This window comes from Callithrix jacchus, chromosome 7 (assembly GCF_049354715.1).
Source record: "Callithrix jacchus isolate 240 chromosome 7, calJac240_pri, whole genome shotgun sequence".
In the NCBI taxonomy this organism is placed as follows: Eukaryota; Metazoa; Chordata; class Mammalia; order Primates; family Cebidae; genus Callithrix; species Callithrix jacchus.
In genome coordinates, this window is record NC_133508.1 from 131,774,064 (window position 1) to 131,788,829 (window position 14,766).

General features: G+C 39.9%; 1 protein-coding gene across 1 annotated transcript; it reads right to left on the reverse strand.

Moving 5' to 3' along the window:
• Nucleotides 1–1,094: 1,094 nt before the first annotated feature.
• Nucleotides 1,095–13,485, reverse strand: DNTTIP2 (deoxynucleotidyltransferase terminal interacting protein 2). The gene is made up of 7 exons (XM_002751114.6): nt 13,356–13,485; nt 10,542–12,124; nt 7,645–7,783; nt 5,195–5,290; nt 3,823–3,987; nt 2,450–2,559; nt 1,095–1,735 (listed from the first exon to the last, which is right to left on the reverse strand). The coding sequence occupies exons 1-7, from the start codon at nt 13,425–13,427 to the stop codon at nt 1,642–1,644; spliced, it is 2,259 nt and encodes a 752-aa protein (XP_002751160.2). The 5' UTR covers nt 13,428–13,485; the 3' UTR covers nt 1,095–1,641.
• Nucleotides 13,486–14,766: the final 1,281 nt, after the last annotated feature.

Genomic DNA, 14,766 nt, shown 5'->3' on the forward strand with positions numbered 1-14,766 from the left:
ATTCTCTCATACTAGGTCCTACTTTTATCCAGTAGAAGGCAAAACACAATTATTCCAGAAATAAAAGTAGGTTTTTTTTTTAATAAAAGAACAGACATAGAAGCTTTCCTAACTCCACCTATTAATGTTATTGTCAGTTCTGCTATTACTAGGTTTTGACTCCAAGCAGTAAATATGAGACTTCATATTTGCTGAAATCTCAAGGAAGCAGTATGCTGGAATAATAGGGGTAAAGTGAATAGTGATGTAAAGGAAGCTACAAATCACCAAGTACCAATAGAAATGACAAGCACTCTTTGGGTGCCAGAAACCAGCTTAGCCAGGGTGCATACTTATGCCACTATACAATAGGTAGTATGGATTACTTCGAAGACCTCCTGCCAACCTAAAGTATTGTTTAATCCCATTTTACTTGGACCACAACATTGAATCTGGATAAAAACCAGTTATTCCTTCCTGTTTCAGTTGCCAAAGAAGGAAAACAGATCTTCTGCCCAAGCTTTCTAGGTCATTTCTTCATATTTTTGTATCCCAACTTTTTGGATCTGAATTTTTTTTTTTTCCTATGGCAGAGTTTCACTCGTTGCCTAGGCTGGGGTGCAACGGCATGATATCAGCTCACTGCAACCTCCACCTCCCGGGTTCAAGCGATTCTCCTGCCTCAGCCTTCCAAGTAGTTGGGATTATATACCATGCCTGGCTAATTTTGTATTTTTTGTAGAGATGGGGTTTCACCATGTTGGTCAAGCTGGTCTTGAACTCCTGACCTCAGGTGATCCACCCACCTCAGTCTCCCAAAGTGCTGGGATTACAGGAGTGAGCCACCACACCTGGCCTGGATCTGACTTTTATAGCTAACTATAAGACATTGCCTCTCTACCACCTCTCATCACCTACACAGACACACTCACCCATACACACATAAAACTACATATTAATTACAATAATGTTTATATATCTTTGATCATTTTTTAAAGTTCTTTGAATATGTTAGCAAACTTTATTCTTCCTAAATATCTTTTAATTAAATTTTCTTTAAATAACTAAGCACTGAAAACTTTACAAACTCAGTTACCTTAAAATGGTTGGGATTCTTTCTTTTTTTTCCTTAAAGAGTCTAAGCCAGAGTGGGTCTTTTGTAGACACCCCTATTTTCCAAGGGCATATAATCAATTCTCAAATCAACTTTTTTCAAATAGGAATTCCTGTATGAACAGGACCAGTCTATGGTAAATTAATTTAGATGATGGTGTTAGTTTCAAAACATCTTTAATAGGCTGGGCGCACTGGCTAACGTCTGTAATCCCAGCACTTTGGGAGGCTGAGGCGGACGGATCACCTGAGGTCAGGAGCTCGAGACCAACCTGGCCAACACGATGAAACCCCGTCTCTACTAAAAGTACAAAAATTAGCCGGGCATGGTGGCATGTGCCTGTAATCCCAGCTACTTTGGAGGCTGAGCCAGGAGAATCACTTGAACTCAGGAGGTGGAGGATGCAGTGAGCCGAGCTGAGATCACACTACTGCACTCCAGGCTGGGTGACAAGAACAAGACTCCTTCTCAAACAAAAACAAAAAACAAACAAAAGTCTTAAGTAAATAAAAGAGCGATGTAAAATGTTGCAGTTTGCCTGGTAAATCTTAATTGCGAAACTTCTTCTTCTTTCGGAACCTTTTTCCTGCCGCATTTGCTGCTTTTTCAGCCATGATCTCTGAGTACTTCCTTCGGTTGTATCTGAAAAGCAAAATCAGACCCTTATGTTTGATATATCAGACATTCCAAGTTAATATAAACTTGGGGTAGAAGTTGGGAATGGAGTGGTGGACAAGACAAGTGTAGTCTCTGCCTCAAAGAGCTTGCTTGCAATCTAGAGAAAAAAATGCCAACTGTCGTAGGGAGAATTTTTGAAAACTTTCAACCACTAGAGACTCATGCACTATATCCATTACCAGGCAGTATCAAATGCTTTAAACATTTTTGAGGAGTAAAAATGCAAAAACAAGGAATAAGCAAAACAGAAAGTCACACTTACCCTGAAAATGCACAGTATGATATATATTTCTTAGAATCGACCAGTGGTTTTCAAAATGTGGTCTGTGAAATAGGCCCTTTCAAGGAATCCATTAGGTAAAAACTATTTAAAAACTATTTTCTCAAGAATACTAAGGCATTAATAGCTTTTTTTCACCATCATTGTCTCATAAGTGTACAGTGTTTTCCAGGGTCTATGTGATGTGTGGTATCTGTAGAAGCAGGTATGAGCCTCCATCTTTAGTTAAGCCAGGCATTAAAGAGATTTGCACTACATTATTTATTTTCATAGAAATATATATTCATGTTAATATGTTATAGGTTATTTTAAATATTTTTAAATTATCTGAAATTTTACGTTTATACATATTTTAAAGCAAAGTATACATATTACAAAATAAATTTAAATTCCTTTACCTTCTGAACTCAGAATCAGCCAGCAGTTCTTCCACAATAGTTCTTTTCCTTTGCTTCTTGGGAATTCGTGAATGGTAGAAATCTGCTGGATTGTCAACAATGGTTCCTATCTGTGAACAATTGATTGAAATAAGTCATGCACGATCCGAGTGCCAAGCTGCTTTCATAATTCAGTGTAGCTCTAATTATATTTAGAGAAAGGAATGGACAGCACAAGCTTACTTTACACTGATAGTAATGTAAATTTTGCCATTTTTTAAAGCAAAAAAAAAAAAAAAGTAGCACACTGGTACTACTAATGATGTTTCTTCATTAGTTTACAGTAGATCCAAAATTTCTTTGCTGAACACTAAATTCATGAACAGTATAACTAAAGGAAAAAAGTGGAACAGATAATATATACTTTTTGTTCTATTTTCCCAAATCAATGAGTTAGACATAAATTCTACTACATACCTATTTGGTTTCCTAGGTTACCACAAAGGCTGCCAGCTTAGCCTACTTAGTGATCATTCTGCATCTGTTCATACACTCAATTAACTAAAGTTTACAGTGACCACTATGTGCTGTGTTACATGTTAGAACATCTGGTTCCTGCAGTGAGGAGCCTACAGTCTTAAGGAAGCCCCACAGAAAGGTAACTAAAAAAATTGAAGTATAACATGTGCTGAACAAAACACTTATAGATGCTCTCAAGACAAACTGACCAATTCTACCTAAGAAAGGTAAGGAAGATTTAACAAAGAATGACATTTTAGCTTGAATTTGTATGGGTAAAATTTCACCAAACATACAAGAATCATGCATATGCAAAGTCAAATAATGCAAGGACTGGTATGTACACATTCTTACAAGACTGAGTAGCTGAATGTATTGGAATTTGTTGGGCTATATGACAAAAGGCAGGTGAACTAGGTATTAATGGCTATATTAAGGGATATAAACTCAATCCTGTATGTCATAATTCATCAATTAATGTTTCTGAGCAGAGGTGTAACAGGAACAGATGAAAACATTTTAAAAACTGGCTTGAGTTAGTACACATCATACTCTCTTTTCCCCTCTATCCTGTATGGGCTCTTGCTATTAGGCTAGTACCACTCTTACATTCACATACTGAACTTTACAGGTTCAACGAGTTTTAGAGAGCTGACCTGGAAACCATTTGTAACACTGTCTCTCTAAATGTGATCAAATTAATAGTGGCTGAATTGTATTATGGCCATTATTATATAGCCTATGAAGATATGGTCAATACATTATGCAGGCACAATGGAAATATGCTCTACTTTAGGAGTAAACTTTAAAGATCACTATAGTGCTTTCCAAACTAAAATCCACAGATCATCATCACTGTTCTGTTTGCTTAATACCTGGAAGTACTTGGGGAAGCCATCTCTATCATTTTTCTTGTAAAATCTTTTCGGGTCCATGCTGGCTCTCATCTTCAGTGCTTTAAGATCATTTTTCAGTTCATCTGTCATTTCTGGAGCTTTCATACCAAACCAGCCATCCCCTGCCGTTTTTTGTCGTTCTTTCTGAAATTCAGATTCAAAACTAAACATTCAACAGCTAACAGAATAGAATTCATTTCCACTGAAGTAACATATACAGAAAATTCTGTGAATTAAAAACAAATGGTTACTTTATAGAAAACATTTATCTCCAGAATCATAGAGATAAAAGGGATTAAATCACAAAAAGTGACTTATCTGCTAAATTAGGCACAGGATTATCAGTTTCGTAAATGAGGGCTCCTTAAAATCTTTTTTTTTTTTTTTTTTTGAGATGGAGTCTTGCTGTCTCCCAGGCTGGAGTACAGTGGCGCAATCTTGGCTCACTGCTACCTCTGCCTCCTGGATCAAGTGATTCTCCCGCCTCAGCCTCTCAAGTAGCTGGGATTACAGGTGCCCGCCACCACGCCTGGCTAATTTTTGCATTTTTAGTAGAGATGAGATTTTACCATGTTGGCCAGGCTGGTCTTGAACTACTGACCTCGTGATTCACTCACCTCAGTCTCCCAAAGTGCTAGGATTACAGGCGTAAGCCACGACACCAGGCCTAAAGTCTATTTTCTATCTCAGAGAGTAACTGCTGACTTGCTGGGAGAATAATACACAACTTCAATTTTTATTGTCTACCACTGACCGTATGTGGTAAAAGAATGTACAAAAACGTTTTCATTTCTAGAACTTAAATGTAAACATTTTTATTTAGTCACTTGAGTCTCAGAAAACCACTCACAACAATGATCCAGAAACTTGTGTTATTTCTATAATAAAACAAAAAATTACCATTCTTTTTTTCTTTTTTGGGGGGGGTTCAGATTTGAAAAAAATTACTATTTATTTGAAAACTTCTAGCAAGTTATTTTTGTTTCATTCATATAACAAATATTTAGTGAGTGCCTACCATGTGCCAGGATGCTCCATATTAGTGACATTACTAGAGTACCATCCTCAACTTTCCTCCAAGCTCTCTGGATAACTAGTTGAAATGGCAGATAGAAGCAATCTATTAAAAAAAAAAGCTCTACCTATATATACACCATTGTGGCTGTGAAAATCTATACATAATGTATTTATGGTAATATATTTTTACAGCCCTTAGAAATCTATAATTACTTTCTTTGGACTCATATATAGACCAACAGATACATATAGTTTAATTGTGCAGTTATGTTGTAAAAGCTGAAAATATACAGTCAAACATATCTAAGCATTTTAATTAAGTTGCTGTACTTACTCTGCGTTTTTTCTGAAGATGATACTTTGATTCACTATATGGTGGAACACAGTGGTTTTTCTCAAAATCAGGTGTAATGACGGCTTTCTGCAGAAGCTATAAAAACATAAAATTGGTGTTAAATAGTATCTGAATGTTATATAAGTTTTTCGATAATTTAAAATTATATAAGTTTTAAAATTTTGTTTAGTGAGCCCAGCAAAGTGGCTCACATCTATATTCCCAGTGCTTTGGGGAGGCCAAGGCAGGAGGATCACTTGAGGCCAGGAGTTTTAGACCACCTTGGTCAACATAGCAAGACCCTAACTGTGTACACACACACACACACACACACACACACACACACACACACAAAAATGGGAACAGTGGCACACACCTGTAGTCCCAGCTACTCAGGACACTAAGGCAGAAGGATCACTTGAGCTGCAGCAAGCTATGACTGCCACTCACTCCAGCATGGGTGACAGAGTGAGACCCTGTCTCCCCCCAACAAAAAAAAAAGGAAAAAGAAAAAAAAGATTGAGCACAGTGGCTCACGCCTATAATCCCAACACTTTAGGAGGCCAAGGCAGGAAAATCACTTGAGGCCAGCAGTTCAAGACTAGCCTGGGTAACATAGGGAAACCACATTTCTCCAAAATAGATACATTTGTGCAGTCAAATCTGTTTATCTTTCCCTAAATGATTTGTGTACTTTTGTTACTTGTCTAGGATCATTATATTCTCCTAAAACTCTGTGTGATTAAAAGAACCTCGGGTTAATTAGCATTTTTCTCAGTACAAGAACCAAATAAGACTGCTCTCTAGCCCTCAAAATAGTTTACAGGAATATAGTACAAGCATTAATTTGGGACTGACATTTGAAATGATCAACTCAGAAATTAACAGCCACACAATTCAGGCTCAAGCCTAGAAGTTTCTGTATGGTACAGGTAGCTGTCTAAGCTTTCCTATCAGTCAAAAAAGGGGGCATAATATTCACTTAACAAATGATTAAGAGTTTGCTGTGTGTCAAGTACTGTACTAGGCTCAAAGATAGTGGTTCTCAACTGGGAGCAACTGGCAATGTCTGGAGACATTTTTGGTGGTGGTAAGGAGAGGGAAGAATGCTACTGACATCTAGTTGGCAGAATGCACAGAACATCCTCTAACAACAAAATTATACAGCCCAAAAAAGATGGAAAAAACCCTGTTTTAGGAATAAAAGATGGTAAGTTAACGTATCACATGATCAATAATGAATCAGATTTAATCTAGATGTTATGAAAACAGAGAGGGGCTGTAGAGGCAGGAATGGAAGTAAAATGTTCCCCAAAGGCAACAATCAATTATTTTTGCACTTGCTTGGGGAAAAGCAGGTTCAGGCAACTACAGTAGTCTTCAATGGCAAGAACAGAGCAGATGACAGTTGGGGATGGGGTAGAGAGGTACCTTGAAGAATTTAAGTGAATACCATGTTACACTGGTGTGTGTGGTGTGTTTTTGGGGATGGGAAGGAGAGATGTGGTCTTCCTGTGGTACCCAGGTTGGTCTCGAACTCCTGGGCTTAAGCAGTTCTCCTGCCTCAGCCTCCCAAATTGCCAGGATCATGGTTGTGACCTACCTTGCCCAGCAGGATCTGTGTTTTTAGAAAGAGAAATCTGGCAGAAGTATGGAGGATGGCTTAAAGAAGATGATGAAAACTAGATCAGTAAGGCCACTGGAATAGTCTAGATGAGAAACAAAGGCCTGCACTAGCTGGTAACAGTCGCTTGAAAAGGAGGAAGCAGAGAAGCATCTTCCCCTAGAGACTTACTGACTGACTTCAAAAGGAAAATAGATTTTGTTGTCATCAGCCAGAAGAGAGAATACAAAAAGATTCCTGGTTCAGGCAGGGAAAGGGGAATTAGTGAGGTCAAGTGCCTGAGGACATCTAAATTAACAAACAGGCACTTGGAATTAAAGGTCTAAAAGTGAAAGTGAGAGGCATCAAGGCTAGAAAATATAGATTTGGGAGAAAGCAGTGCAAGGTGTTGGCTAAAGCTAAGGTTTGCACACGTTTTCCCCAATAGTAATTCCTTCTGAAATTATATGTAAAATGTCTATATATACATGTGTATTTTTTCCTGGTGGAAGAGGCAGGCATTCACAGCTTTCAGATTCTCAACAGAGTCTACATTAGTTAAGAACTTAAGAACTGAAAGTATAGCAAGAAAGGAGAAGAAAACAAAATCCCTGGGATCATTATTCATGGGTATATGATGATGAACGCTGACCCTGTATTGATTTATTTTTAAAGCATTATCATTGATAGGATTTTACTGTAAAAAGAAATGACTGTTTTAAGAGAGGAGGAAAAAAACTAACACACTAGGCCAATATGATTTCACTGTAGGAAAATTAGTCTTTTACCCAGGACTAATTTCTAAAGTGATTAGTTCTGTGAAAACCTAACAGCACAATTAACTTACCTCATTTTTCTTTTTCTCCTTGATCTGTGTTAGGGTTCTCTTGTTAGATTGTAGTTTATCTGCATTGAAATTAATATACAAACCACCCAACTGCTTGATACTCAGACCAGGGTCTATGCTGCTGCTTGTCAACTTTAGACTGAAAAAGAAATCATCACTTAAAGACCAAGTAATTAAATCAAAATGGAGACAAGATTGTATTTTAAAAAATCACTTATTCTTCTCTTCCCTTGTATTGTCAATGATAAAAAAAAAAAAAAAAAGCATCGTATGTTTACAAGGAATTCCTAAAAACACTCTGAATAAATATATATTTTATAAGTTTATTTTCTGAGACAGGGTCTCACTGTTGCCCAGGCTGGAGTGTAATGGTGATCACTGCAGCCTTGAACTCTTGGGACTCAAGTGATCTTCCTGTCTCAATTTCCCTGGGGGACTGGAACTACAGGTACTCACCACCACATCTGGCTCATTTTTTCTTTTCTTTTTTTTGGTAGTGACAGGGTCTCACTATGTTGCCTAAACTGATCTTAAACCCTTCAAAATGGGAAATAGATTCATTTAGAAGAAACTCTTGATGAATAATAAATTAAACAGAAAAGGTTTCAGGGGAACACATCCAAATTTACTCCCCAGACTTTTTTAGAGAAGATTAAGGCAGGCCGGATGTTGTGGCTCATGCCTGTAATCCCAACACTTTGAGAGGCCGAGGCCAGTGGATCACTTGAGGTCACGAGTTTGAGATCAGCCTGACCAAAATGGTGCAACCCCGTCTCTACTAAAAATACAAAAAAATTAGCCAGGCGTGGTGGTGCACACCTGTAAGCCCTACTAGGGAGGCTGAGGCAGGGGAATTGTTTGAATCCAGGAAACAGAGGTTGCAGTAAGCCGAGATCACATCACTGCACTCCAGCCTGGGCAACAGAACAAGACTCTGTTTAAACAACAAAAAAAGAAGATTAAGGCCATATAAAATAGCAATAGATTTCATTTATAAACTCAAGAGAGTTTATAAAGAATTACAGAAAAGGAGAGAAGGAAATATACCTGACAATGGAACTGCATATATAGGAAGTGAGTTAATAAATGTACACATCTCCATCTCTAAAACCATTGAGAAAGGCAGGTTCTTGAACTTCCAAGTTATCAAAACTTAAGTGTTTTTTCCTGGGTGACTAAGGGTATTTGCTAATATCTCTAAAGTGGGTCTCCAACAGCAATGAGCATCCATCCCACAGGAGTGTTTTAAAAATACAAATGTCATACCCCAGACCTACCAAATTGGGATCTTCTAGATCTAGACCCAAATTGACCCGGGCTTCTGCTATATTTATGTAATGATAATTTCTACTTGATATTATGAAAGGGTCCTTTTAAAAAGTACACTTGGACTTATAGTAACTTTCCTCCCTCATTATCCATATACACTGAGTAAGTGAAAGCATAATCAACCTCTACTGAAAAGTGAAATCATTCTAGTGCAGTGTCTTAGCAGCAATTCTCAACCCTGAATATATATATGTAGTCCCAACCAAGGGACTACATATATACAGGTGGATGACACCATAAACCAGCTTAGTTTACACTCAATCCTTTTTTTTTTTTGAAGAAAAGTTTTGCTCTGCTGCCCAGGCTGGAGTGCAATGGCACGATCTCGGCTCACTGCAACCTCTGCCTCCTGGGTTCAAGCGATTCTCCTGCCTCAGCCTCCCAAGTAGCTGGGATTACAGGGGCCCACCACCACACCCAGCAGCCAGGCTAGGCTCCAATTCCAGACCTCAGGTGATATATCTGCTTCAGCCTCCCAAAGTGGGTTTGCATTCAACCTTAAATGATCATTTGACATAAATACAATACTGAAAACTGGATACAACCCGAATGTCTATCAATAGTTGAACAGATAAATTCATTGTTGTATAGTCATACAATGGAATAACACTCAGCAATAAAAAGAATGAACTACTGGCATACATAGTAACATGGATGAATTACAGAAACAATATTTTGAGTGAAAGAAGGCAGACACAAAAGAACATACTGTATTTTTTTTTTTTTGAGACAGGGTCTTGCTGTCACCCAGGCTGGAGTGCTGTGGTGTGATCTCAGCTCACTGCAACCTCTACCTCGTGGGCTCAAATGATCCTCCCAGCTCAGCCTCCCCAGTAGCCAGGACCACAGGAGCTTGGCACCATGTCCAGCTTGTTTTACTTTTTTTAATTTTTTGTAGAGATGGGTGCCCAAGCCAGTCTTGAATCCCTGGGCTCAAGCGATCCACCTGCCTCGGCCTCCCAAAGTGCTGGGATTACAGGTATGAGCCACTTATTGCTGTTAACCACGCACAAAAATCTTAACATATCTTTTTTTTTTTTTTCCCCAGAAACATTTCCCTCTTGTCCAGGCTGGAGTGCAGTGGCACAATCATGGCTTACTGCAGCCTCAATCTCCTGGGCTCAAACAATACTCCCACCTCAGCTTCTCAAGTAGCTGGAACCACAGGGGCAAAGGCCACCACACCTGGCTAATTAAAAAAAAATGTTTTTGTAGAGATAGGGTCTCCCTATGTTGCCCAGACTCATCTCAAACACCTACCTGGGCTCAAGTGATCCTCCTACCTCAGCCTCACAAAGTGCTGGGATTACAGGCATGAGTCACTGCATCCAGCAGATGATTTCTAACATGTCACCAAAAGGAGTACTTTTAGCTATGATTGGCAGAAAAATATTACTAAAATAGGTATCAAAAACGACAAGGGAAATGCTGGATAGAAGAGCTATTCCATGAAGAACCCAAGGCACTGATTTTTCTCATTTCCCATGCTAACACTCCGTATTTTTGTGGTAGATCAACCACTTGAAATACATGTATCAAAAAGCTTGTAAAATAAAGAAAAAACTTACAGTTTAGCTTTTGTGCTATTTAGTAAGTCTTCTTCATCACTAAGTTCATCTTCATTTTCATCATGGTCTGATGATTGTTCTTCACTTTTTTCATCCTCTTCCTCTTCTTCCTCAATGGCAACCTCACTTGCCTTGTCTTTCTCTTCCAGGTAAAAATTTTTATCAGCACTCATTCCAGGAGTTGTGTCAATTGTAAACAATGCATTGTCACATGACATACTTCCCGTGTTTCCACTTAATGACTCTTTTTGGCCACTATTTTCAACAAAACATAAAGTATCCTCTTCATTTTCACTATTTTCAGAGTGTTGGCTTTCATCACTGCTGAGAACTAATAAGACAGAATTATCTTTATCCTGAGACGTGTTAGGTCTAGAGGTGTATAGTTTGGTATCACCTTCAAAATCTACATTCCTTTCATTGTTCATGTTTTCACTGACACTAATCATTGTGGATTCTTCATCATCACTACCACCACAATCACCAAACTTTATCAGGTCACTTGCTTTTGGGGGGCTCTTTTTCTTGTCATTCCATCTGCCTACTTCTACAATTGCAAATGTTTGAGTTAATGATTTCATTACAGCCTCAGAGTTCAGATTAGAGTGCACTGATATAGCATTTTTATTTTGGGGGGTTGAATGTCTCTGAGAAACTAACTGTTGAAGGCTAATGTCCTGAAGTTCAGAAAAATTCTTCAGCTGGGAACTTTTCTCATTAATTTCTTTCCCCTCATCTATTATTCCATTGGCATCTTCATCCAAATCTTTACAATTCTGTTTTACTTCTTTAGGAGATTCAACATTGGCCTGTTCTTGCACTGTTAGTTTATTTTCTGAACTTCTGTGGAAGAAATTATCATCAAAGTCATTATTACAGAAATTTGGCTTATTTATCTCAGAAAGAGATCTTGATTGTAAATGGGAAGAATGTCTGGTATCTGAATCCTCGGAGTTCACAGGTGTTCCCATGATCTGTTTCTCATTTCCTGGTACAATCTTACTATCTTTCTTTTCATTATGTGCTTTACATTTCCTCTGCATACTCCTGGTTGTTCTCCTAGTTGCAATTCCAGAGTATGAAATGTATGAGTTTGATGTCTCAGTATCAGATATAGCTTCTGTATGAGATTCTTGGCTTGGATCTGTCAGAGATTTAGCCTTACTTCTTCTGGTTCCTGTCGTTTCTTCTGTGGGAAGCACAATTCTAGAAATACCCGAATCATGAGATTCTGCTTCAGATACTACTTCCTCAGTATAAGACTCCTTTGTTGGAGTTACTTTCAGCTTTTTCCTAACACTGGACACTGGGGGGCATGCAATTAAGATCTGTCTTCTCCTAGTTACTCTTAAAATGGTATCATGGTGCTCAGACACAGAATAATTCGACTCTGCCTCGGAGGTCTCTCCATCTGTAGATGGTTCAGCCCCCTCTGGTAGTGAGCCTGTAGTTCTGCTCTTTCTAGTTTTAGGAGTTCTAAGGATTGAACCTTTTTTCCCAGTGGTCTGTGATTCAGCAGTAGTTCGGTCATCAGATCCAGTACTACTTCCTGGATGTGCTTCAATCCCATTAGCAGCAGAACTCTGCAAGGCAGAGAAAACACACAGTAATTTAGGTAGGGCTGGAACAAGGGCAAAGCAAATGAAGTACTGACCCCAAAAGCTAAAACCAAGTAAACAAGATAATCTTTAAAAACAAAACAAAAAAACCCACCCAACTCACGCTTTTAAAAAAATCAAAATTTGGCAGGGTGTGGTGGCTGACTCCTGTAATCTCAGCACTTTGGGAGGCCGGCGTGGGCAGATCATGAGATCAGGAGTTTGAGACCTGCTTGGCCATCTTGGTGAAATCCCGTCGCTACTAAAAACACAAAAATTAGCAGGGTGTGGTGGCACACGCCTGTAATCCCAGCTACTTAGAAGGCTGAGGCAGGAGGAGTGCCTGAACCTGGGAGGCGGCGATTGCAGTGAGACGAGATCATGCCACTGCACTCCAGCCTGGGCAACAGAGTGAGACTCCGTCTCCAAAATAAATAAATAAATAAAAATAAAAGTAAAAATAAATCAAAATTTAAACACTGAGTCCAACCCTGCATTTACTTCACTTGCCTCATCCTTCTTAGATGTAACCTCGAGAAGCAGAACAATTAAAATGTTTCTGCTTAAAGTCAAATATAATGGGTAAACCAACATTTCGACCCACCTACAGGAGAACAGGGGAAAAGGGGAATATTAACTGTGAACAACGATGTGTTTAGGAACACACTGATGGAAAAAGGTGGCTACCCTAACCTTTACATACAGAAAAAAAATCGCCGCCGCTCCGTTTCCTGTACTGCAGAATCAGAATCAGCCGACTAACGCCAGTAAGAGTCACCAGGCGGCGTCATCACTGCCCTCCTCACGCCTTAAGGAGGTGGTGCTGGACAGCAGCCAACCTCCCCACGCGAAAACGAAGCTTTCCTCCAGCTCCCCTAAATGGGGCTTGCGCATGGTGGCCGAAATTAACCCCCCTAGGGACCGTGTTATCAGTATGGTTTAAAAGCTTGAACTGTGCTTCTGCATTAAGGAGATGAACGACCCAAAGAAAGTTACCTAACCCTATTCCATACTAAAAATCGCCTTAAAAGACCGTGGCAAGGACTAAACAGTTTCCGTGACAGGTTGCGGACGGGGCCTGGGAGACAGCAGCGAACGGCAAGCTCGGGTCCTCTGCACCGGCAGTTCTCGTCCTCAGGCCGACCCTTGCGCTGCCCCGCCTGCCTGAGCGCGGCTCTGCGGCGCGGGGAGAAGTAGGGAAGACGGGATTTCCTACCTTCTGCGCGGAACTTTCAGCCGACGCGGCGTGGATACTGGCCTTAGCCCGTGCAGATCTGGTGACCACCATTTTCCCTGCTCCCCAGCGACCACCACGACTTCCCTCTTCCCTGGCGCTACGGAAATACGTCAGAGAACTGCCTCGAGCGCGTTTTCCGCGCAGATCCGAGAACTCACGAGAATCTCATGCCTGCCTTCGCCCCGCCTGCTCACGCCAGGGCGGTCACAGGAACGGAGTGGGTTTATGCTTGTACTTCAGATTTGTAGCAGACAAACCAGTTTTTGTTGGGAAAGATCTTCATGGGGGCAGCGAAGCCCGCAATGACAGAGGGCCTTAGCGTACCGGTTTCACACGAACAAACTGTAAAAAGGCATTTACATGTCATCCGTTCATTTGTTCAGTAGAACAGCTTGAACCCGGGAGGCGTTCTTTCATTTCTGCATTCTAAAGAGCTTAACGTAGCCATTGGTGTGTCCAACGGAGACGCTGGAGATATTGTTACTTTTTTTAAAAAAGACAGTAATTTACTCGTGTATTATTTGTGACGCTAAATATAAATAAAATAAAATTTAAAAATTTGGTTGGGGTAAAAGGGATATAAACTGCCCGCAGGAACTCGGAGACGAAGTAGGAAGCTGTATAATCTAAACGTGGGATGGTGTTTAGGGATTGGGAACAGCACAAAAGGAAGAAAGTGAAAGAAATTGTAAACAGAAATAAGGTTTTATTTTTTATTTTATTTTTTGCAGTGAAAGGAAGAGAATGACCAGAATCAAGAGGTTTTTGGGGGCTTTTAGGACAAAAGGTAGAGAACTATGAGGGGATGGAAAGGGATTGAAGAAATAAGTAAACGCAAATTATTGATGGAGGTGAGAAAGGATGGATGAGGGCCTCACCAAATCTAGTCTCTACTTCTTTATAACAGAAAACCAATTTTTTCAATTTAAAGTCACAGAACACAGACTTAAGGGGACACACTGCTTCCCAGCTTAAAATAGCTTCTTTTATAGCCTCCCTTGCAGCCAAATGTGGCTAAGTGACTACATTTTAGCCAATTAGGTATAAATTGGGCGCATTTGTTCTGACTTTTTTTTTTGAGACAGTCTCACTGTGTTGCCCAGGCTGGAGGGCAGTGGCATGATCTCTGCTCACTGTAACCTCCGACTCCCGGGTTCAAGCGATTTTCCTGTCTCAGCCTCCCAAGTAGCTGGGACTATAGGCGCCTGCTACCACGCCTGGCTGATTTTTGTATTTTCAGTAAAGACGGGGTTTCAGTATGTTGGCCAGGCTGGTCCTGAACTCCTGACCTCGCAATCCGCGCACCTCAGCCTCCCAAAGTGCTGGAATTACTTGAGCCATGGCGCCCAGGCCTTTTTTTTTTTTTTTTTTTTTTTCTTGAGATGAAGTC

Bases quoted from the DNA above. Each gene is read 5' to 3' on its own strand.
- DNTTIP2 (XM_002751114.6), bottom strand. From the start codon at position 13,427: ATGGTGGTCACCAGATCTGCACGGGCTAAGGCCAGTATCCACGCCGCG. The intron at 7,784-10,541 runs GTAAGTTTTTTC...TTTCTTTTTCAG, and splicing joins AATAGCACAAAAGCTAAACT to TCTAAAGTTGACAAGCAGCA. The intron at 1,736-2,449 runs GTAAAGGAATTT...TTTGCTTTTCAG, and splicing joins GCTGATTCTGAGTTCAGAAG to ATACAACCGAAGGAAGTACT.